Genomic DNA, 25,198 nt, shown 5'->3' with positions numbered 1-25,198 from the left:
GCAACGGCTTTCCGGTTCAGAAGCCTCCATTCCGTCTCAAGTACCCCCTTGGGTATTTCCGACCTGTCGATCGGTTCATACAGGTCCCGAACAATGAGCAGATCCTCCATCTTTATCTTCCAGTCGGCGTAGTTCTGCGCATTCAGCACCATCATCCCCGGCTGCCCGCTGCTGCCGCCTTCCATTTTCTGCACTGCAGTCGCTCTGATACCAGATTGTTAGGAAATCGACGCTTTCCAAAACCTTCACCTCTCGGCCACAACCGAGGAAACACGAATCAATGCAGAAGTAAATCAAAAAACACAGAGAGAGACTCGAATGCACCGGATTTAGCGTGGAAAACCCTAGACGGGAAAAACCACGGGAGTGCAAGACTCCAACTATCACTATACGCAGGGAATGTACAATGGCGAGCTGCAAGGCGACGACCTTGAGCTCGCTGTCCTCGCCACAGGCGGCGGTATTACACAGAGGCGTCGACCTCTTCCTTTCTCTCTCTCTCTCTCTCTCTCTCTCTCGGCTGCTCTCACTTCGCTCCCTCTAAGTGGAAAACAGAAAAAAATGAGCAACAACAACAAAACTGTTTGCCTTAAGTCATATTTATACACATATGACTTTCGGGCTATTTACAAGTATAGCCTCGAGGGCCCTTGGCAAACATATTCACAAATATGTCCCCGCATCCGGATCTCTCTCCGGGTACATTCGTCATCCGGCTCCGTAGCCGGGGTCTTCATCATCCGGAACCGAAACCGGGTCTTCATCATCCGGATCCGAAACCGGGTCTTCATCATCCGGATCCGAAACCGGGTGGTCTTCATCATCCGGTTCCGATACCCGGACACCTGACCATCCCATCCGGAGGGACCGTAATCCCAACAAACAACAACAACAACAAGAGCCAGAGCAGCCACAACAGCCATAGGAGGAGCAGCAATAGCAGCCAGAGCAAGAGTGGCAAAGCGAGGAACCCTCGAACCTCTTGAACAAAGCATTATGGACATACTTGATGAAGAATAGTGGAGCTAACCCGTGGGTTCGACGTACAATGTATTGTCCCACGGGCGTGCCATGTGTTGGCCAGTGGCGGCCAAGTATGGAAGGAGGAAGAGGTGAGTTGGTTCCTAGAGTATAATTAAATAACTAAGAATTATGTTAGGAACGGACGGTTCCGGAAGAGGTATGCCGATTCGGATCCGGATCGATTCATAGCCGCTTGCCGATTAGGCACTGTTTTGTAGCACAGACCGGATGCTTATAAAAGGATCCGGATATAATTGTATGAACGCCGGAACATTAATATAAGAGCGTGTTATTATTGTCTATCTGATCTTTATTCCATCCCGCGTTTAATGTATTGATCTTACTCGTGTAACACTATGTGTTGTGAATCAGATCTCAACCGGACGTTAACCGGTTGAAGCCTATAGGAGTCGAAAATCCTTACCGCAATCACCCCTTTGGTGAAGTGATCTAGAAGGACACCCTGTGTTAGTGGCTAGTCCGGCCCAGGCATAACATTTAAATGAGGACACGGACAATAAGGCATGGAGAGAGAGCATGTGTGTGTGTCCAATATGTAAATGAGGAGGGTGCAATAAAGCATGGGAGGACAATGATTAAGGCATTGTGGGGACAATTACTTAATGGAAGTAGTGCACTTAAAAATCCATTTTCTTCAGGCCTTCAAGACGAGCATGAAACACACCTTATTTATATGGGCACTATCATAGACTGACATATTCGCATTCGTGGGGTTTCCCATTCAAATGCAAACGAATGAGTGATGCATGGTCGAGTAATGAATGGTTTTATAATATTCTTGAGACCATTTCGTATTCTCAAATATTGCGAATATCATGCATGGAGAATATCACGCATGTGTCAATCTATGGGCACTATCATCTAATAGAGAACATTGTAATTTTTTGTACAAGGGTTACTTGTGTCTACTTGATTATTATGTTGGCTTAGAAATGAGAGATTACCCTATCCATTTAATCTCTTGTTTCGTTTGGGAGTCAAATAGGTGGGAGGTGTAATTGAGGCTTGATCTCAAAGGATTTTGGAGTCTATTGAAGTGAGACTATTATTATGCATCTTTTTCAATTATGTTAACTTGATACAAACTACAAAATATAATATTGATTCAAGTTCACCTATACAAAATACGAATAGCAACCATGGGTTGATTAACGTTTATGGGGACAGATGTCGTTTTTACAAGTGATTACTCATCTCTTGTAACATCTATCCATTGAGTCTTTTTTATGGCTATCATTTAATGCTAAACAATATATGTACTTAGAACGTAGATGGTGGCAGACCTTTAAACCTAGTTGGCTTTCTAAATCACCACTTCAAGCAAAGGTCATCATTTAAAGAGTATTGATTAGGGTTTTGCCTTTGGGATAGCTCTAAAGAGATGTTGACTACCAATATCCAATTGCTTCTTTTGCATTGTTGAAGTGGAATGTAGTAGTCATCGTTTCATACAATGTATGGTTTGCTTATTTTATTTGGGGTTACATTTCTTTGATTTGGCAAGTATTTTCACATTGTTATTTGATGACAAGACTATGGGTGTTTGCATAATTCACTGAGGTTGACCCAAACTCGGAGATGGATATCATTTTTCCTATTTCTGCGATATTGGGGAATGCATCATAATTGAGGTATGTATAATGTGTTCGTAGTTGATGGTAGAGACATGAAATTACAACATATCTACAAAAGTTGAATTGAGTACTAATGTGGCATCGGCTTGACTTGAATTTTATTTTTATTTTTTTTTTTCAAAGTAAAGCTACTTTCCCATTAGTTAGGAAGGATTATTACATAGAGTCTATAAGGAGATTTATACACACATCGGGGAGACTTCCTCCGATCAAGCCAAAGAAGATGAGCCACTTACATTGCCTTGCGGCCTAACTTAATGTAAGAAGCTACCTATATCCAAGGCGATGCCCTTCAATGTTGCCTCGTACGAGTCGGCTCTTGGGGCCTACACCGAAGAGAGGGTGGCAGGTGAATAGGAAACAACCAACGTGGGGGCTGGTAGTTCCACCTCGGGCCACTCCCGCCTTGCATCACCATAGGTGTGTTTCGCCATTTCTGCCAAAAGCGCAAACGGGCAGTGGTCACGTCGTTGGAGTGGCTGCAAACCTCTTCCAGTTGCCCTCGTAGGCAGCTGATAAGCGCGAACCATATGTCCATGATCACTTCCTCCGGGGGCCGTACCGTACCTTGGAAGACCTTGAGGCAACGCGCTTTCCATATATACCACAAGGTGAAACCTGCGATCAACATCCAGATTTTCGGAAACTTAGGGGATGCGGGCTGCAAGCCTCTTTCAAAACGGATCTTGACGATTTTGCCTCTCGTGCATACATAGCACCAACTATCCGCATTGACGGCGTCCGTCCACCCTTCGACCGAGTGATCAATCCATGCCGCAGCGCTCCACGAGGCTGTTCCTTCAACTTCACATGCCACAAGGAGGCGAGTCACTCTATCCCATACCTTTTGAGCTTGAGGGCAATCCCACAAACAATGTCTCAGAGACTCAATAGGTAGAGAGCACAGTGGGCAGCCTAACGGGCCGCCACGTTTATCTAACCATTCGCCAACGGGCACCACATTATGACCGATCTGCCACCAAAAGAGCTTAATCTTTTCAGGCATGTGGAGACGCCAAAGACCCTTCCAAAAGGCAATGAGCGCCTCATCGGGGATGCCCAATGTTCGCCAGCCGTTGCGAAGGGGGCCGCCTCGCTGCAGTTGCAAAGTCCGACCCAATTTAGTGGTGTAATCAAAGAAGTGGTGGAGTCTATCGTCATGTTTCCATCTGAAATCCCCGGGGTCCCAATCCAGATCGACAAGGGGGCGACAACCGTATACCCTTAACCTCCAATGGGGTTCCACCTTAGCAACATCCGGGTCTGTCTTCCAGATGTTATCAATCTATGCCACCACTCGGATTGGGTGCCAAGAGCCGCTGCTCTGGCTGTCCCCAAAAACTGTATCACTCCCCGATCCGCTCATGCCCTTTAGCGACTTGACCATTCCAGCCTCGTCAAAGAGACCGAACCATGCATGTTCTCTCGCCTCCCCCATCGGAACCCTGTCAACTGCCTCAGCTATCAGTCTCCGCATTTTCGTAGCTCCCTTGAGGGGAGGGAAAAGGTCCTCTTGGGCTCTTCCTGAATCAGCCATGCGTCTCCAATCGTCTATAGATAGGAGGCCTGTTTGTGCCAACTTTCCCCATGCTAGGCCCTTAAGTTGCCCTAGCATCGTGTTGTCATTCGTTCGCACATGAGGATTCCAGAATAGTGGCTGTCTAGTCCATTCGGTCAATGTCTCCGGGGTGTGCTTGACCAAATGTTGTCGTATATGGCACCATGCCCGCAAGATGGAGTTCGTGACCCTATCCTCCGGATGGCAAGCCAGCCTGGGTGGGACTCCACTCGTGCAGCACCAATTCAAGGAGTCGGGCCAAGGCCTACCATACTTGGGAGTCCCTACTTGTAGCCTGTTGCGAAGAAGTACCTTCCAACACCCCTTACCTGGTAGGAGGCAGCGAACCACCATTTTAGCCAGCAATGCACGACTCTGCATTAAGGGGTCTATGAGGCCAAGCCCCCCTTTGGCCCGCGGTTGCGTTAACCAACACCATGAGACTCTGGCGGCAGCCCTTGGGTTGTCCTTACCTGACCATATAAACCCCCTAATGGCAGCCTTAATCGCGTGCAAACCTGCAGGGTCCATAATCCAGCATGAGACTGAGTGCCACATGGTAGCGAGCAGCACTTGGTTCGCCACAAGGACCCTACCAGCGAAGGACAATTTAGATCTACTCCACTGGTTCAACTTCTTACTTATTTTGGCGCGTACGTGGGCCAATTGCGCTCCCTTGGGGATTGACCTCCCCATCGTAAATCCAAGGTACTTGAAAGTCGTCCCACTAGGGACCCACGTAAAATCGGCATGGGGTTGCCATCTTGGTGTCTCCTGTTCGCTGAACCATAGACCTTGGGTTTTATTCCAATTGATCTTGGCACCAGCCGCCTGACAAAAGTCCTCGACAAGATGTTCAACCCGCTGTAAATTCTCCTCATCACCTTGCAAGAAAAGAACCGTATCGTCGGCATATTCAGATAACAACAAATCTTCAGTCACATTGGGGATGGGCAATCCCTGCAACCCGCTAGTTGGTGCTTGTAAGTAGGCGGAGAAAGCCTCGGTTATAAAGAGATAGAGATATGGGGCTAGGGGACAACCTTGCCTCACTGAGCGTTGTAGTTGGAAGGCGGGTCCCCTAGATCCAGCCATCAGCACGCTACTCGTAGCTGTCCGATAGAGTGCAGAAGTGCAATTCCTCCATTTTTGAGGTAGGCCCAAAGCTCTCATCACATTTTCCAAAAAGGGCCATAACACCCTATCGTAGGCCTTCTCGAAGTCTAGCATCAGAATAGCCGAGCTCGATACGGAGCGACCGGCCAATGCCATAGCTTCCCAAAGAAGCAACACATTATCAAAGATACACCTGTTCTTGACAAACCCAGTTTGATTGTCGTGTATGATGTCCGGTAAGAAGCTTGCTAATCGCTGAGCTAGGACTTTAGCGAGTATCTTGTATGTCGTGTTAAGGATCGTGATTGGACGCCATTGGCACAACTCTAGGCTTCGCTCTTGGGATTTGGGGATGAGATATATCATCCCCTCAGCCAGACCAATCGGCATCTTTCCTGAGGACCAAATCTCTTGGAAACCGGCTTCCAAGGACGGGATAACACATTCCCAATGAATCTCGAAGAAATCTCGTGAGAGACCATCGGGACCGGGGCATGCACCCCTTCGCAATCCCCTAAGTGCCTCCGAGAGCTCTAAACGAGAGATGGGACTATCGAGCACAACTTCCATCTCTTGGGTTACCTTGGGGTGAATGCAAGACATCACCCGATCAGCCAGCTCCGAGTTTTGCCGCACATGCATAGGTGCGAGGAGGTCACAATAGTATTGTGTTGCCATTTCCAGAACCTCAGTCTTGTCCTCCGTTATTGAGCCGTCTGGTTTTCGCAGCCCGTGTATACGTCCACCACCACCCTTGGGTGCCTTGTAGTGAAAGAAATGTCGGTTGACCTTGTCGTCTTTTCTAGCCCACCATGCTGCGTTTCTTCGAAACAACATTCGGTTCTTCTCCAAAGTCCTTTCCTGTACCTTCATCTTTGCTTCCTCCAGTTTAGCTCTAGACCATTTGCAACCAGGGTCTACCTGTAACAGCCGTTGCGCTGCCGCAACGGCCTTCCTTAATTTTGTTTCAATGGCTCTAACCTGTTGGAGGGCGCGCTTGGTCTCTTGTTGTAAAAAGGAGGAGGAGAGGGCCAATTTTTTTTGCAGATCTTCGCTGGCTGATTCACTGCCCATGGTGTCCTACCATATACTCTGTAAACCGGCCTTCACCTCTTCACTCTTCATGATCTTTATGGGGATCTTTACATTGAGACTGCCCTTGCTATCGTTGGGTGGGTTAAGGTCTAGTCTCACCGGCTGATGATCTGAAAAGGTAAGGCTTGCCAAGATAGCAAAGGAGCCCCCGAGCTCTTCGAGGGATGAGCTGATGTATATGCGGTCTAGCCGTGCAAGACTACCGCCCCTAGCATTCCCGACGGCTCTAGAAAAGTGCAGCGAATGTGAGCTTCGCCTAAGGGAAGAGCCCCATGTATCCTTCACCCCGATTTTGCCAATTAGGAAAGCCCATGAATCCAGCTCCGCACCATAAATAGGCCTCTGGGTCCCTCCTTTCCTATCTCCCATGTGCTCAGTCATGTTGAAATCACCTGCCATTACCCAAGCCTCGACATTAGGTAATGTTGTCGCTAACATCCTCCAAAAGATTGCTCTCTCGGGGGCTGAGTTAGGGGCATAAATGTTTAGCACCCCAATCTGTAGGCGATTCCATTTCAGAAGCACGTATAAGGCCCGACCCTCCACCAGCGTGCCAGAGGATGTTACTTCGTATCGGGCCTTATCGCTGATCGAGATGCAGACCCCTCCTCTTCGGTGGAGGTCACCCTACGCAGCCGACCACCATGTGGTCCACCCACCCGACAAGGGGTTTACTAAGCTCTGAGTTCGCTCTTGCGAGAGGTGGTGTTCCTGCAAAAGCAATATGTCAATATGGCCCCCTATATTAAGGGGATTCAACTCCTCCTGAAGTCTTCTACACTCTTGGTGTTGTCGGCCTCCACCAAGGCCCTGTACATTCCACGTTAGGATCCTCATCCGAAAATGGTGACGTTGGCGCCCATGTTCGGGCCGATCCCCATGTCATGGGGCAAACTAACACCTGTTTCGGGGGGTATGGTCTCCACTGCAGGCTGCAAATCCCCTACAAGATTCTCAGCCGGTCGTTCCCGACCCGCTTCAAATAGCTCCCGCGATACATTTGTGCTCCGAAGCGGTGGCACAACTTGCATCCCTCTATCTAACAAAGTCGTCGCCAAACCAGGTGTTGGTCTTCCTATCTTACCCTTTTCTTTGTCCTTGAGCTTGCCCGTCCAGATCCACGATTTCACTAATCTGAGGCCACTACCACATTCACGTTCCAACGGGAGGGGGGGTTGTGCCAACTTCTCTTCCGGGGTGGACGGTACAAGTTGGGGTTGCATCTCCATCGGGGTGGAGAACACGAGTTCGGGCTCCCGCGGGGGAAGGCGTGAGGAGTCGCACGGGGACAACATTGATGCCAACGCTGCTGGGTCGCCATCCCCTAACCCTTGAAGAAGTGTAAATCTGTTGGTAGCTCTCACCTGTAGGTCGGGTGCCTTGGCACTCCCAGAGAGGATCTTTACTCGTTTCAAGGGTTGCTCGTCCACACTTGCTGGTGACAAGGTGGCGGGACTTCTTTCAAAGGGGTGGTCATGAAAAAGGGCGGGAGAGGAGGCACCTAGGCCTCCAAGTTTCCCCTTCTTCTTAACGGGTAGCCAAGGAGCTTCTTCACCCTTGGTTGTCCCGACTTTGCCCGAGGGTCGTGGTCCCGAGCTTCCCTTTCCAATCTTACGAGGACACTCCTTAGCTAGGTGTCCTGTTTGTTTGCAAATGAAACACTGCCCCGGGAGTCCCTCATAAACCACTTTTACCACTGTGAGGCCTAACTCCTCAGAGTAGAGTCTAATCCTTGATGGAAGTCCATGGAGGGAAGGCACCAAGATACGCAACTTGGGCACCTCCGCGACTGTGTCTGCCATTGACGCTTTTTGAGGGTATGTCATCCCTACTTGTTCGCCAAAAAGAGGGAGCAGATGGTACAAATGTGGAGGGAGGCCAGGAAATGTTGCGGTGATCACCCTAGGGTTGTTGAGTTTCCGTAACTCTTCGATCGGATTGAACCCTGGTGACCATGGTTGGAGCAACACCTTGCCGTACTTCAGTTCGAGTACCTTGAGCTCGACCAATGGTTGCGCCAGCGAGTCATTACCTAATTCAATGTGGAAGAAGTTTTTCCCTAAACCCCTGACACTCTTGATTACCGGCATGTTCTCCAACACAGCCACCTGAAACATGTCCCGAACCATGCCCCGACTTGGTCTACCTACCAGAAACCTACATACGAATGAGGTACGCCGTAGGCGTTCAATTTCTTCCGCTAAGACACGGTTAGCCTCGGGGGACAGGGTAATGGCGAGATCTGATCCACCTTCTTCATCAAGCAAACTGGGCGCTGGTGGAAGCTCGATTCCTCCCATCATAGTGAGTTATGTGTCTTGCGAGCCTAGGTTGTATGTGTTGTTCTTCCCTTCCCCCTTTGTTTTGTGTTTTTTTAATGTGTTACTTTGCGTTTTTTGGTTGGGGGAGGGAGGGAGGATTGTGTGTGAGAGTACCTGGACAGCAATTGGCGTTGTGCTCCTCCTCTTGCTCTGTTGGACAGCGCGCGTGTTCCTCAGTGTGCACCTACTCCTGCTCCTGCTCGCCTTTTTCTGCTGCTCCCACTCCACGCTCTGCTGCGTTTGCTCCCGCCAACGCTCTATTGCTTATTACCTGCGGCTTGACTTGAAATTATTTCCCTGATGGATTGTTTGTCTTGCCTATTAGTGATCTAGAATGTCCCACTACTTGTGTGGTGATGACACCACTCATTCGAGGTACATACTAGTGTTTTTCACATACGTTTATTACCATAATTGTGTGCATTTACTATTCCCGGATAAATAGAAGAGAGAGAGGTCAAAAGTGGAGGAGAAGAAAATTGCTTATACATACTTTTTCCTTTAGTACCTTTTTTTTAAACATTTGAGTATTTATATATTTGTCTTTATTTTTTCTTTAAGCTTTATAATTCTCTTATTGCTACCTTGGGCCAACATTGGTATCGTCAAACAATTTACTTAACTCAAGCAATTGTTTAATATTTAACATCAATAAGTTTAGCTAAGGACCAAATCTATTCTCTGTTGACGGTTTGATAGCAAACTTGGAAATGGATCATTGAACTCATTGGGATCATCTCCTCCTTGCCCAAGGATCTACACTTGTGTCTACATTTGCCTCTAACTATATCAACACACTTCACTCTCTATAGCTATTTTGTCTATTTGTTGCCTTTGTGTGAAGACATGTGGCATATCCTTTTCACGCTTGATAGAGGACATCCAAGACCCTTGCTAGATCCACAATGACGTGGTTTGGAAGAAGTCTAGGTTCAAATGATTGACTAGAACTATATAATTTAAAACAATAAGTTAAAATCAAGGGCAGAAGGTCATGTAAACATTAACTTCTTTCTACTCATTAGATAGCCCTGAAAAAATCACATTGATAAAGATGAAACATTAACCTACATCTGATTTTGTCATATTTGTTTCCCATAATCCTATGATATCGTCAATCTCAATGAATCTATATCTTGATGTCCTCAAATAATTAGATATAGGATATTGATATTTTATGCATTTACAAAAAGAGCACGCATACTCACATACCACAAAACTCCACTTACAACAACCTAGTATGTTATTTTTCTAATCATGATTCATGAACAAGACTCAAATCTCGTCATTGACTAGATTACAACCATTCAACTTGATTTGTTGATTTTTGTGGCGCCTATTCACAAAGGCGCATATTTCAATTAGTATGGTTCTCATGTCAATTTGTTAAGATAGAAAGACGATCACTTTTTGACAACAGTTAGCAAGTTGATTATAGTGCCAATCTGTTCTCGTAGTTGTCACCAATCAACCCACGATTTGATTGACATTAATTTCTACTTTCTTGGGCCTACACTCTTATGCACGCACATGTACCCAAGTGCAAATGTTTATTTTTCTCTCCATGTTCTTTTTAACGATCTCCATTTCCAATAGAATCGGTTTGTCGTGGAATTGGTAATTGTGCATTCGAGAAAAGTTTGAAGTCGGCAGCAATTCCCAAATAATCCTTATCCAAAGACCTCCCTTGGGGGGGGGGGGGGGGGGGGGGGGGGGGGGTTGTTATTCTTAGTCAAGCGAATGGCAATGTGAATGTTGCAAAATCATTTTCTAGGAGAAAATTTAGTAATTCACTTGATCTCAAACAAATTTATTACATTTTATTTTCCATTACAGAATATTGTTCATATGTGGCTTTTTCTTTCATGTTCCGAATGTTTATACGAACAAGTGTATGCTTTGCCATACTAGGCTTTTTCACGGAATATATTGTTGTTGGAAGCGCCAATGTCATTCGAGAGGGATAAAGAATAAAGTTCATGATTGAAGCGCAAAAGGCAAGCAAATGGGAAGAAACCGAGTATTCTAACAATGGTAAGAAAATAGGTTTCTTTCGTGAAGAAGGGAATGCCACCGATAAATTATTGCTAGTTTTGTTTTTTTTTATGACGCCTTTTCCCATATAAGTTCTAACTCGAAGACTGATTGAATTGATTCACGTGTTAACGAATGTGAGCACGACACCTTAAAATGTGGTACATACCGGAAAGCGACATACTTATCAAACCGTGAGCTCAATGAAAGCCATTGTATTGAGAGCAGCTTTCATCGGTCGCGAGCGACAGATCCGACAGCCGGAATCCGTTTCGTGCTATCCCAAGCCGAGTCTGTTATGTCCGCAAGTGACAGGCAGGTTGGGCAGTGGACACGTATACCGACTTGAGGGGAACCCAACAGATCTCTCGCGTGCCACCAGGCCAGTCCGACAACGGATATAGCCTCCAGGGCTGCAGGCAGTAGTGGATGGGCCGGCCGGCCGTCTTTACGAGGCAAAGGGGGTGAGCGAGCACGTGTGTGTCAGGCCTCGGGTTCCTCAGAGCCAATGGCCTTTCGCCACGTAAGCTTTGTCCTGCCCAGAAGTGGGCTGCCCAATCAGAGTGCGCCACGTCAGGGCTCCTGCCAAGTCAGGCCAATTGGATAAGACCGGTCATTCTCTCTCTCTTCTTTCTCTCTCTTCTTTCTCTGGCTCGGCCTCTGCACACAAAGACAGAGACAGAGACAGAGACAGAGATCTGTATCTATCGAGCCATAGACAGAGCAGGCTCTCGAGAGACAGACAGACAGACAGACAGACAGAGACAGAGCGTCAAACAGACAGAGATGAATAATGCGAGGGGCTTGCGACGACCTTCTTCTCCTGGATCTGATCATCATTCCCATAGTGCGCATGAGTGGGAGCTCAGACCTGGTGGCATGCTCGTCCAGAAACGATCGGATCCTCCCCCTCCTTCTTTTCCTTCCTCCTCGTCTTCTTCTTCTTCTTCTTCTTCTGCTCTGAATCGTTCTTTCAACCCATCGGCGGAGGCTCCTTTGCTTTCCCTCAAGGTCTCCTATGGACAACGCCAGCATGATGTTGCCATCCCCTCTGAAGCTACATTTGGTAAACCCTAATCCTCGGTCAGCATCCCTCCCTTATTCTTTTCTTTCCTTTCCTTTCCTTTCTGCCATCTCTCTACACACTTCTCCATTTTTAAACCTCCCTTAATATTGTTTGTTTCATTCTGTGCTTTTAATAAAATAAAATAAAATAAAAGATTTGATCCTAATTTCCTTTCACAATTTAATCATTGTTTCTAATAATCATCCTGAATCTTTCAAATCTGTTTTCCCTGTTTGGGTTATTTCTTTCATAAGTTTATTTCGTGATTATCTGATCGCTATGTTTTGCAATGACCCACAAATTTACCTTTTTTTTGGCTAAATTTCATGTTAAATTTCCATTCTCGTCTCTAATTCTTAATCTCTTATCAATCATCATAAATTTGTTCTCTTTTGTGTGTAATTGCTATGTTTAACAACCATCCAATGCCACTTTATGTGATTGATATCTTATCGTTATGTCTAGCTTACTCTCAATCATCCTTACATTTGCCACATTTTGTCTCTAATCTTTATGTCTATTTAACAATATTCTTAAATTTCGACTTTCATTTACGTAATTGTTCAAATTATTTTTTTGTTTTCGTTTAACATTTTTCTTTATTTCGGATTGTATGTAGGTGAACTGAAGGGGATTCTAGCACCTTTAACTGGACTACGTCCTAGAGAACAAAGGCTTCTTTTCCGTGGAAAAGAGAGGGAAGATTCAGATTTCTTGCATATAGCTGGTGTTGATGATAAGTCGAGGATCACTTTGGTAGAGGATCCTGCCAGCAAAGAGAAAAAATGGGAGGAAATGAAAGGAAATGAGAGAATATCGAGAGCTTGTCAAGCAGTATCAACTATAAGAGAAGTGATAGATAAGCTTGCATCACAGGTAAAGTGATGAACCTTGTATAAGATAACACATTCATTTAAATCAAATGGTAATTGATTAATTTAAATGATAAGTCATTCCTTTAAATAGAAATGTCGCTAATCATTCCATTATAACGATAATTCATTCCTTTAAATGAAATGTTGCTTATTGTTCCATGAAAACTATAATTCATTCCTTTAAAGCGCAATGCCAATCGATTTGGTCAAAGGCTAATTCATACCATATAGTGTCGGGTGAAAACATTGCTCTCATTCACTAAAGATGCACGATGAACTTTGCATTGTGGATAGTTTAGAAAGGGAACAAAATCTGATAGAAACATACATGTTTGTATATATTTGTGTTTTGTTCATAAATTCTGATGATTTTATGCATTAAAGCAAACTGGCACCAAATTGTAAAGAAAACTTTCCTGAACACTGATATGAAATGAAGTTGGAATCATATAACATACATGTGCTTCGGTTATGGATCTAATACTTGTTTCTTTTGTATTGCATAGGTCAGCTCATTGGAGATGACAGTGAATGGTGGAACTAAGGTTGTAGACAGTCAGTTTACAATGCTATCAGAATTATTGATGAGGGAGCTTCTAAAGTTGGACACTGTAGAAGCAGAAGGAGAAGCAAAAGTGCAGAGGAAAATTGAAGTAAGTGGCTTTATGAAGGAAGTGTGATCTATACATTACTGATGAAGTATGAAGTTGATAAATCCACATTGTAGAACAAAGAGTTTAAAGGTGATTAACTTGACCAAGAATCCGTCTTAGGCACTGGATCATTGTTTTTGGTGTATGGGTTCATTTTTGTGGATTCTTGGTGATGGTTTTTTTTATTATGGATGCAGTATAGACTTTTTATTCTGAATTCTGGGTTACAAATCATTGTAATGGAACATTGAGAACCTTTTTTTAAAACTTTTGCTAACAGACCATGTGTCTGTAAAACAGAGGTGGAAATCTATCCCTTGATGCTTTCCTATGGAAGTAGTCTTTCTAGTCTCATTTGTTGATATGATTACCACCAGCAAAATAGTGAGATAGCAGATCACCTATGGGGAAAGGATATAATGAGATCACGCTTAGGTAGTAAGTTTGGGTGGTATGGGACATAGTCCTACAATTCCAATACTTAGTTCTTGGAGGGAGTCATGGTGCCTATTGTTAAGAGGTTCATCAGATTTATGTTCCTAGGTGGTCTTGTAGCTTGGGGAACCCTTAGGGTTCCATTCACTTTATCACTTGCTCATTTCCTTGTATCAATGGTCAACATGTAAAAGTAACCAACCCATTATATTGATGGTACACATTTCAAAGTTTATGGGATGCCACTAGTAAAGTTCTTCTCCGATTAGTGCTACCTTCCCTCAAAAAATAGACTATTGAAGCCTTTCACGCTTGGCTATTGTTATTAGGTGTAAATGCGACTAGGTATATAAGTTTCTCCACTCCTTCCTAGAACATTCCTGAAGCTTCTCTATAAAATAAACAATGAATTACACATATCTAGAAGATAATAGTATCTTGAATCTTCCAAGCTTGGTATCCTAATAGATAAGGTGCCAATAATCCTACAAGTCACTTATTGAGTTATGGTGGGAGATGATCCATTTAGTGATAGAGTTCAAGAGGGGCAGCATAGATATGCTGCAGACTAAGTTCCAGCTTATCATCTGAGAGAGAGAGAGAGATTAACTTTCACTAGAGTCTGAACTTGCCTGTGAGAGGAAGAAAGTTAATGGGGCAGGATCTTCAATGTTCTTGTAGTACAATGCCGTACAATTTGCACTGTTGTTGATGCTCTCTGCATTGATCTTTCATGAAGTATTTTGACAATGTGGTAGTTATACGCAGGTACGGAGGGTTCAAGGTTTAAGTGACAGGGTTGATCAGTTGAAGGTGCAGAACAGTAATCCCCTTCGTAACAATACTGTTGTGGTAACTAAATGGCAAACATTCAACTCAGGTGTTGGCAGCCTCTCAGCACCTCCCCCATCGAGATCATCAAATGTCAGTACAAATTGGGAGCTTTTTGATTAGATTTTACAACAAAGTGCAACTCTTTACAGGGCAATGCCAAATTTGAAATTGCAAGAATTATTTGTGGACTTGGGAATGATATAGCCGCTGCAGTGTGTTCCCAAAACATCTATATATTAATGTCAAAATTATCACTGTTTATTTATGTACTGAACACCTTACCATAACACAGATGCTGGCATATTTTTCTTACATAATCATATAATTAGACCAAACATTTCTTATATTTTTTCACAATTTTTATGCAAACAGGATGCTGTAAACACCTGTGGGAAGAACAGGTTAAGTTGGGAGGTAAGGTTTGATTCCTGGACATAGATCTATGAGTGAGTTACATGGGTTATGTATTTTGGAGTTTGGCAAAAAATTATCCTCACGTCGCTCTATATTATAATGACCTCAATGGGGTAGCTTTGGAGGGAAAGCATGGTTTCAAAACCTGTTTATGTTAAAGCATTAGGTTCTGTGGTTTTATGTAACGAAAGAAAAAATCACATGGATGCTCTCTTTACTGGGAACTCTAATTATTTACAAGCTTGAAGCTTGCAGTAATAAGTTCTGTAGTTTTATGTACCACAGGAAAACTCTGATAAATTCTCTCGTAGAAGAATGCTCATGAAAGGGGATATTTGTCACGTAGAGAAAGATATTTAGATTTATTGTCAAATCACTTAGTTTTCAATTTAAACTATCATAAATATAATTGGCCTGGGTTTGACAGTTCAAACTGTTAAGAAGACTATACATTGAACTTGTTTGTTGTAAATGTAATGTCTCCCAAGATTTCTTGAAAGCTTAAATTTGGGAAGATTTTAGGCTTGAAGATGATTGAGTTAAAGAGTGTTTGTATTATCAGTAAACTAAGTCCAACTCCTGTATGTTGACAGTGATATGTAGTCACCATAAATGTTTCATTTCAGAAATATATGGCCATACATGTGAGGTAGCTGGAATAGAAACTTTGTGGAGCTTTGTCAAATGGAAAGCTTGCAATTAGGGTAAGGGGTAGAGAGTGTAGCTTAAATTTAGTTAAGGTTGTTAAATTCAGGTAGAGAGAGACTTACCACTATAGAAGTGATGCATGGGATTAGGTTCCAGACAAGAAATTCTATCGATGCTTCTTTTCTGAATATTGCATCCCAGTAATAATGAATATTCAAATGAATAAATCACTGAAATTAGAAAATAGATTGGTTTTTTCCTTTATCCCATTTGTCTCAAAATGGGACACATTCAAAGGCCTGATGATTTCTGGAAGTAATGTTAAACGTTTTTCGCTGGTTTCATTCTTATATTTTCATCTGTTGCACATTTGCGTACTACGCAAAAATGAATATGGTTTTTATATCCACACCTGCAAATGCTCACAAAGAGGAGATATCCATTCCACAGATTAGCCATGAAAACCAAGGCATAGCTATACCACGCTCAAGAATGATCATGAGCAACACAGAACAGAGTTTGATTGCAATTAGTCCTCCTAAATCAACATACAAGTGAGGGAATTCTCCAGTGTATATGGGAAATTTTCCCTTGATTAGTTCTTGAACACAAATGTACATGATGTTCCTAGTGAAGATTCAACCCATAACTGGAAGGCACAAAAGCAACATTCTCGTCCATACTAAACATCATTATGGCCCACCTTGATTCCTTTCTTTTGTGGTTTCACATTTAAGATTTCCAGTTTTAGGGTTAACGTTTGCATTTAAGGGTTTAATGTACATTCATTATGTAATCGCCAAAAACCAGATCCATATCCATTCCTTGCTTGACAGCTAGAGTATGTATTTCCTGAGCCTTATCCATGGATCCTGTGCTAACGCAAGCTTTCAAGCCAACGAAGAAGGCAATGGCATTTGGACATATGCCCCCCATTTGCATTTGCTCAAAGCACCACAATGCATCATCACCAAGCTCATTCTTTACATATGCAAACATCAATGTTGTCCACGTAACTACATCCTTTATGGCCAATTTGTTAAATACATTCTCAGCTTCCACGAGAGAACCATGTTTCCCATACATGTGCAATAATGTGGCCCCAATCATAGGGCTCCCTTCCAACCCAAACTTTACCAACTCAACATGGATTTCCCGACCCTTGTTGAGTGCTCCTATCCCAATGCAAGCGTCTATTGTGCAAATAAAATTAACCTCATCTGATACCACACTTGCCAATTTCATCTCATCCATGCAACTTAAAGCCTCTTCAATAAAACCAGCATATGTATACCCTGAAATAAGAATTGTCCAAGAGACAATATTCGGGATCGGCATCTTATTGAACACTTTCCGTGCATCGGCAAAGGCACCGCACTTTGAATACATGTCGAGTAGACCATTCTTGATGTAAATATCCATGTCAAACCCTAGTTTTACAATCTCTATGTGCAATTCTTGCCCTTTCTCAATTGCATCATAATTGCTTGAATGTTGATCTTGCACTGTGTAGTTGAGAAATGCAGCATCATGATGACGGTTCTCTACTTGTTGGGCATCGTCCACCATTTGTATGCATACACAAGCCTTCAAACTGCAGTTAAAGGTGATGGTATCTGGAGATATGCCATCCATTTGCATCTGATCAAAGCAACGCAATGCTTCGTCTCCATGCATGTGCCTTACATATGCAAACATCAATTCTGTCCATGTAACAGTATCTTGCTCGGGCATCTGAATGAATACATTTTCAGCTTCAACAAGAGAACCACAATTTGCATACATGTTCAATATGGAGCCTCTAATGATCAGACTCCTGTCTAATCCGAATTTCAATATTTCGATGTGGACTTTACGACCGTTATCTATGTCACCTATCATAATACAAGCTTCTAAGGTGGAACTGAAATTAAATTCATCAGGTAACACATTATCTAAACGCATCAGATCCAAACAACCTAAAGCCTCTTTGGTAAATCCTGACTCCACATACCCTGAAATAAGAAACGTCCATGAGACTATGTTTGAGATTGGCATCTTATCAAATACTTTGTTTGCCTCAGGAAAAGCGCCACATTTAGAATAGACTTCAATTAGACCACTCTCAATGGAAGTGTCCACATCAAACCCAAATTTTAGTATCTCTATATGAAACACTCTGCACTTCTCAAGGGCATATCTGATTGTATGGCGTCCTACAGAGACACAAGCCTTCAAAATACAGATAAAAGTAATAGCATCTGGAGATATGCCATCAATTTGCATTCGATCAAAACATTGTAATGCTTTATCTGCAAATCCATTCATTACATATGCAAACATCAATTCTGTCCAAGTTATTACGTCTTGCATAGGCAATCGATCAAAAATATTCTCAGCTTCTACAAGAGGACCGCAATTACCATACATATCCAATAAGGCACCTCCAACAGTGGGAATCCCTTCAAGTCCGAATTGTAAAATTTGAATGTGAATTTGATGGCCTTTATCAATGTCTCTTATCATAGTGCAAGCTTCTAAGCTTCGTATTAAAGTAATATCTTCTGGTGGTAAACCATCCGAATGCATACAATCCAAGAAACCCAATGCCTCTTCACCAAATCCACAGTCTACAAACCCCGAAATAAGTGCAGTCCATGAGATTATGCTAGGAATTAGCTCCTTACTGAATAACTCAGATGCTTCTGCCAAACAATCACATCTTGAATACATACTAATAAGGCTAGTATGAATGTAAGGATCTACATCAACCCCAGTTTTTACAATCTCAGCATGCAACTCTCTGCCCCTATGAATGGCTTTCAAGCGTCCAGAAGCTTTCGAACCATAGACGAGAATTGCAGCATCAGGAGAAATTCCTTGCATACACATTTGATCCAAATGGTCTAGGATTTCCTTCCAGCGTCCATGCGCTGCATACCCCATAATAAGTGTAGAACAAGTTTGAATATGCCATTGTCCTAACCCATCAAAGATTCTCTGTGCATCTTCAAACAAGCCATGTTTGAGATATACCTCCATCAGATTACGGGCCATGAAAAGGTTGGACTGAAATCCAAAGATAACAACCTCATTGTGAATATCCCGAATCTTAGGTAAGGATCCTCTGATAGTTTTATAAGCCTTCAAGCAAGTGGCAAATGTACCAGAATCAGGCAAGACACCTTCCACCTGCATCTGCTCAGAAATTTGAATAGCCTCCGCACCCATCTCTTGGTAAGCATATCCCTCGATGAGGACATTCCACAACATTGTATCATGAAGAGGGAGGTTATCAAAAGTATCTTGTGCTTCCTCAAGTGACGCAGATTTGCTGTACATTTCCAACAGTGCTTCACCGATGTAGATGTCCCTTTCCAACCCCAATTTTGTAATATCCATATGCACATCGCATTCCATCCTATTTGCCCGATTGCAGGATCTTAACACATGGGTATAGGTCACATGATTTGGATATATGCTTTGACGTTGCATTTCTTTCAGACATTTATAAGCCTTCTCACTATTTCCACACTTCACATAAACATGGATTAGTGCATGCCATGTTCGTAGGTTCCTACAAAGAAGCTTATCAAACACACCTTCTGCATCTACAACCATACTGAATGCAGCATACATGAGCAACAAATTCTCTACAAGAAGATCATTAGTCTCTAGTCCACACATGAGAATCCTGGAATGTATCTCCTGACCTTGCTCTATAGATTCCAAAGTACTGCAAGCTTTCAACATTTGACTGAATTCAATATGTTGTGGAGAAATACCATCCTGCTCCATGAGTCTATAACTGTGGAGTACTTCCTTATGAAACCCACAATCAACATAACAACAAAGCAATGCACTCCATGCGCCAATATCTTTAACTATCAATTTGTCAAACACCTGCTGCGCTTCTAAAAGGCAACCACTTTTTCCATATAGATCAATGAGGCTACGTCCAACAAGAGAATAACTTTCCAGCCCCTTTTTGACAAGACATGCATGAATATATCGACCTTCATTCACCTTTTTCAAATTACTAGAACATTTCATAATGCATATGAAGGTGAGGTCATCAGGGGAGACACCTTCTACTTGCATCTGTTCAAGATAACCTAAAGCTTCCTTCAGGTGACCAATTTCTGCATACACTGCAATCAGAGCAGTCCAAGCAACAACATCTGGGTCTTGAAGCATTTCAAAGAGTTCTTGCACCTCTGTGATTAACTGGAAATTACCATACATTTCAATCAAAGCAGTTCCAAGATAAGGATCAATTTCCATTCCATCCCAGACTATGTAATTATGTATCTCTCGGCCTTTATCTATGTCACATAGACTCGCGCATGCTTTCAAGCTCAACGAAAATATAAGGGCATCGGGTGGCACATTTTCTGTCAACATTTCTTTTAGACATAACAATATTTCTTCATTGAGCCCATGCTCAGAATATCCTGAAATAAGTGCACCCCAGGAAGCTACAGTTTGACCAGGAAAACTATTGAACAATTTTCTAGCTTCAATAAAATTCCCAAATTTACTATACATCTCTATAAGAGCAATAGAAACTAGTGGATCTCTTTCCATGCCTTCTTTCAATATGTCAGAATGCACTTGAGAACCAGTATCTATGGCACATCCAATCCCACAATATTTCAAGATACAGTTGTATGCAACTGCATTTGGAAAAAGACCATCTTCTCGAATCTCTTCTAAACAACCCACTGCTTGCTCATAGCATTCATATGCAATGTATAATGAGACAAGAGCTGCCCATGAAACAGAATCTTTCACAGTAAGCCTATCAAACACGCAGTGTGCTTCTTCAAATGACCTACAATTAGCATATGCTGCAATCAAAGTGCTGCAAACGAATGGGTCTTTTTCATATCCCCGTTTGATGATCTCATGATACATTTCTTCAACAAATGAGACGGCTCCTAGATTACCACAAGCTTTGAGGCTGCAAACAAATGTGAAAGAATTGCCAACCATGCTCTTTGAATGCATTTCCTTAAAACATGCCAGTGCTTCCTCATATAACCCATGTTCTACATACCCTGCCATAATTGTACTCCAAACAACTAAATCACAAACTTGCACTTCATGAAACACATCCTGTGCTTGGATTATCGAACCAAATGTAGCATACATATCTATCAAGGCACTTGAGATAAACGGATCACTTTCAAAACCCTCCTCGATAACCAAACTATGTATCTCTTGGCCTTTGCTCATATCTCCAATACTGATACAAGATTTCAAGGCAAACATATATGTGATATTGTTGGGAGAGATACCCTCAAGTTGCATCTGAGCTAAACAAAACAATGCAATTTCTCCGAATCCAGATTCCGTATATCCACCAATGAGAGCAGTCCATGTGACCACACCCCGAATTATTATCTTATCAAAGACCCGTTGTGCATCCATTAGAAAACCAAATTTTCCATACATATCAACCAAAGTATCCGCTAGATATAAATCACTCTCAAATCCCTCTTGAATGATCTCATGATGCAGCTTCCTACCTTGATCAATGTAATTCATCATCGAGCATACTTTCAATAAGGGCACGAATGTATGCCGACTAGGATGTACACCTGATAACTGCATTCCCCCCCATATAGAGAGAGTGTTCTCAAATTCTTCCTTCTCAGTATATCCTTGCAAGAGAGCTGTCCATGAATGTTCATTGTGATAGAGCAACTTATTGAAAATTTGATGGGCTTCACAAACATTTCCACATTCAACAAAAGTGGGGACAAGATGGTTTCCGAGCTTATGATCTGCTTCTAGACCATTGCCACATATATGCAAGTAGAGAGTGTGGGAATGCTTGAAACTCTTCCTTTTTCTGCATTCTCCAAGCAAGAGGATATAGTTATCAATTGAGAACACGTGTGTGGGATCATCTACAAGGATGGTAAGAGCATGCTCAAGGGTTGGAGGTGGTTCGAGGGTTTGTTGCTCATTTGGGGAGCTGGATCCTCCTCTCAGATGGACTGATGGGGTACGATGACGACGACGAGGAAATGGATGAGGAGGTAGATGATGCTGCTGCTGCTGCTGCTGCTGATGATGATGATGATGATTGATGTGTAGATGGGCTGAACAGGGATTTGCTCCGGCGACAAAGACGATGTCACAATTCAAGAATTGGAAACCATGTGCCCATTGACACAGAGTCACCATCATTTCTGGCTATAATCATCCATGGAATATCTTTTCTGTGTGCAATGTGAGTGAGTGAGTGTGTGTGTGTGTCAACTCCCCTGCCCGAGAGCACTAACTCTCGGCTAGGATAGTCAAGCCATTGCTCTCTCTCTCTCTCTCTCTCTCTCTCTCTCTGTTTCTGTCTCAGTCTGAAAAACCGTTTTCTCTTCCCTCCTTATCTTCTTCATTCCATTCATTCATTGCTCGGATAGTGGTGGTGTCCCCACATTCGCCCACCATAATCTCTCTCTCTCTCTCTCTCTCTCTCTCTCTCTCTCTCTCTCTCTACCTTCTTTTACTTCTTCGAGCTCCTAAGCAGAAAAGATGAAATGAAATGACCCCTTCCTGACAACTAAATTTAGTGATCCTGATGACCTATGCCTCCTTCCTCCATACATGTATGTCACCACCAAAGTTGATTGACTCGCGGCCACTCTCTCGCCAACCATAAGAAATGATCATGGGGCCAACCATAAGAAATGATCATGGGGTTGCATCGACATAGACTGTCCATATCTTCTCAACTCTGAGCAACCTGCAATAGACGAGGAGGATTATTTGTCTCGATGTTCTATCCGGGGAAATTTCATCGCACTTGCCATTTGAACATCTCATGCAGACACAAATTTCGATGCCGATTATGCATCTCACTATTGATCGACGACCATACTTGGCATGTTAGGTAAGACACGAAACACCCCTCTTGATCATGTCTTTATGTTTGTATCCCTACTTTATCGATGAGGATGCCAATGTGCGTGTCCAACATTATGGGTGTTCAGTGTCAAGGATATAGCTTTGGGATGTTGTGGACATGGCAAGGCTCAAGATATCGAAAAGGAAATGGAGGCCTATCATATGTGAGTCAAAAACCTATCACAAATTTGATACGAAGGCCCATCAACACAAGGGGATTCTATGTAGTGTTATGTGTGTTGTTTGGAAAATCTAACTTTATTCATCACTCAAGTTACTTGTCTAGTCAAGGATGATTATGGTAATATGTTGGGAAGAAGGACCAAGATTAAATTGGGTCCTAGCGGTTGATGATGCATTTGCAACTAATGTTGGTATTTGGTTGAACTTTAATCAATCCTCCAAGTGTCAACTTAGACATGACAACAGTTATGTCAAGATTTGAACTCTTGACCTCTTGTATTATAGTCAAGTGTTATATTGTAACCAACACATCTAAGTACATAGTCATGTTATGTATATCTTCATAAATTATCTATTCACGTTCTAGAACTTTCTAAAAACTCCTAGAACGTATAGAGATAGACATGGTGAGGAAGATACAAAATGAAGGAATATTGATGACGGTAACTCTGGAAGCAAGAACGATGACGATGGTAACTCTAGAAGCAAGGGCGATGATGAAGACGGGTGATGCTTCCAGTTTGAAGGGATTCAAATTGTCACGGACACACCAACCATGGACTACGACGAAGCACAGAGGACACAAGGCTATGATTGATAAGGCTAAAAACATGGAACTGGAAGTGATGATGCTAGGAACTCTAGAAGCTGTGAGTAATTAGAGAGCATGAAGACAAATATGAAGATCAAGGGGAAAATATGGCATGAAACAAGGAAAACTAGATTGATATGTTAGTGAATGGCGTTGAATCCCTTTAAAGGGAGCAAGGAGATTACAAGTATTTATACATGTTTGTGGTTTCTACATGTAGTTCCATGCATAGAGGCATTTTCATGTAGAAGCTTATGGAGGTTTCTGGAAGCTTCTAAAAACTCCTAGAACATGAAATAACTAATATACTAAGTTAATTATCCTCTCCTTTACGGTCGCCTTTTCGAAAGCATGGTGTAGGGGTGAAGACAAAGATGAAGATCAAGGAGACAATGTGAGGTGAAACGAGAATACTATATTGATGTGTCAATGACTGGTGTTGAATCCCTTGAAAGGGACCAAGGAGGTTACAACTTACAAGTATTTATACTGTTGTGATTTGAAGTACATTAGAATATAGAATATTCTAGAACCGTCTAGTTCTAGAAGTTTCTAAAAACTCCTAGAACATGAATAGATAATCTATGAAGATATACATAACACGACTATGTACTTGGATGTGTTGGTTACAATATATTGATTATAATACAAGAGGTCAAGAGTTCAAATCATGATATAATTGTTGTCATGTCTATGACATTCCTTTTCCATCTCTATCATCGTATGTGTCTTTTAGATTCTTCTCATCCTCCACATCTCTATCTCTTAGTTTCTTCTCGTCATCATCTCTATCTTTCAAATTCTTCTCATCCTCCACATCTCTATCTCGTAGTTTCGTCTGATTGTTGTCTTGTATTTTAGTTTTTTCTCATCGTCCACATATCTATCTCTATGTTTCTTATCATCATCATCCCTATCTTTGCACTTCTTATAATCTTCCACATCCCTATCTTTGCATTTTTTGTCATTGTCATCCTTCTCCTTGTGTTTCCTACCGTTTTCATCTCTATTTATGTGTTTCTTATTATCTTCGTCCATTTCTCTACATTTCCTATCACCTTCATCCTGTCTCTATGTTTTCTATCATCCTCTGTATCTATGTTTTTGTGTTTACACAGATCCTCAAAATCTCGATATGTGTGTTTCTTATCCTCTTCATCTCCTTCTCTATTTCCATCATTGTCGTAGTCAAAGTCGTTGCCTCCAAAGACGCTTCATCAACATCATTCACTTCATTGCTTCGTCTTCGACATCATCATCTTCAGCCCTCTTGTTGTCGTCATCAACACTACTTTGCCTAGCCTTCATCATCATCAAGTGTTCTAGTTCCCGGTGAGGACCGTGCAGGGTCGCTCACGTCCGTTAGTGTTCGTGTCTCCGGCAAGGACCACACATGGTCGCTCATGCCCGTTGGTGTCCCAGCTCCCGGTGAGGACCGCACATGGTGGCTCACGTCCTTTGGTGTTTGTGTCTCCGGTGAGGACTGCACATGATCAATCACGCATGTTTGTGTTCCAATTCTAGTTCCTGGTGAGGATTGGACATGGTCTCTCATGCCCATTCGTGTTCTAGTTCCAGTTCCCGGTGAGGACCGCACATGGTCACTCGCGTTCGTTGGTGTTCGTGTTTCCAGTGAGGACAACACATGATTTCTCACACCCACCACTTCCCGTTCACCCGTACACCGTGCTTTCGAAAAGGCGATCGTAAAGGGGAGGATAATGTCACAGACTTGACAACAATTATGTCAAGATTTCAACTCTTGACCTCTTGTATTATAGTCAAGTGTTATATTGTAACCAACA

At 42.7% G+C, this 25,198-nt stretch overlaps 3 protein-coding genes across 3 annotated transcripts; 1 reads left to right on the top strand and 2 right to left on the bottom strand.

The window, feature by feature from the left end:
* Positions 1–6,432: 6,432 nt before the first annotated feature.
* LOC147854316 (uncharacterized) lies at positions 6,433–6,846 on the bottom strand. The gene has a single exon (XM_087331520.1). It carries the CDS (start codon positions 6,844–6,846, stop codon positions 6,433–6,435), a length of 414 nt encoding a protein of 137 aa, XP_087187646.1.
* A 4,603-nt stretch (positions 6,847–11,449) lies between these two features.
* Positions 11,450–15,009, top strand: LOC147854315 (BAG family molecular chaperone regulator 4-like). The gene is made up of 4 exons (XM_087331730.1): positions 11,450–11,868; positions 12,488–12,744; positions 13,250–13,396; positions 14,600–15,009. Exons 1-4 carry the CDS (start codon positions 11,589–11,591, stop codon positions 14,783–14,785), a joined length of 870 nt encoding a protein of 289 aa, XP_087187856.1. The 5' UTR covers positions 11,450–11,588; the 3' UTR covers positions 14,786–15,009.
* A 1,373-nt stretch (positions 15,010–16,382) lies between these two features.
* On the bottom strand, positions 16,383–21,989 carry LOC147854314 (uncharacterized). Its single transcript, XM_087331728.1, has one exon. It carries the CDS (start codon positions 21,902–21,904, stop codon positions 16,502–16,504), a length of 5,403 nt encoding a protein of 1,800 aa, XP_087187854.1. The 5' UTR covers positions 21,905–21,989; the 3' UTR covers positions 16,383–16,501.
* Between the last annotated feature and the right edge of the window lie 3,209 nt (positions 21,990–25,198).

Source organism: Azolla caroliniana, unplaced genomic scaffold (assembly GCF_043228905.1).
Source record: "Azolla caroliniana isolate FFs.n. ecotype wild unplaced genomic scaffold, voAzoCaro1.0.p SCAF_15, whole genome shotgun sequence".
Classification (NCBI taxonomy): Eukaryota; Viridiplantae; Streptophyta; class Polypodiopsida; order Salviniales; family Salviniaceae; genus Azolla; species Azolla caroliniana.
Note: the sequence above shows the minus strand (reverse complement) of the source record. Positions and strands in the feature narration are given on the sequence as shown.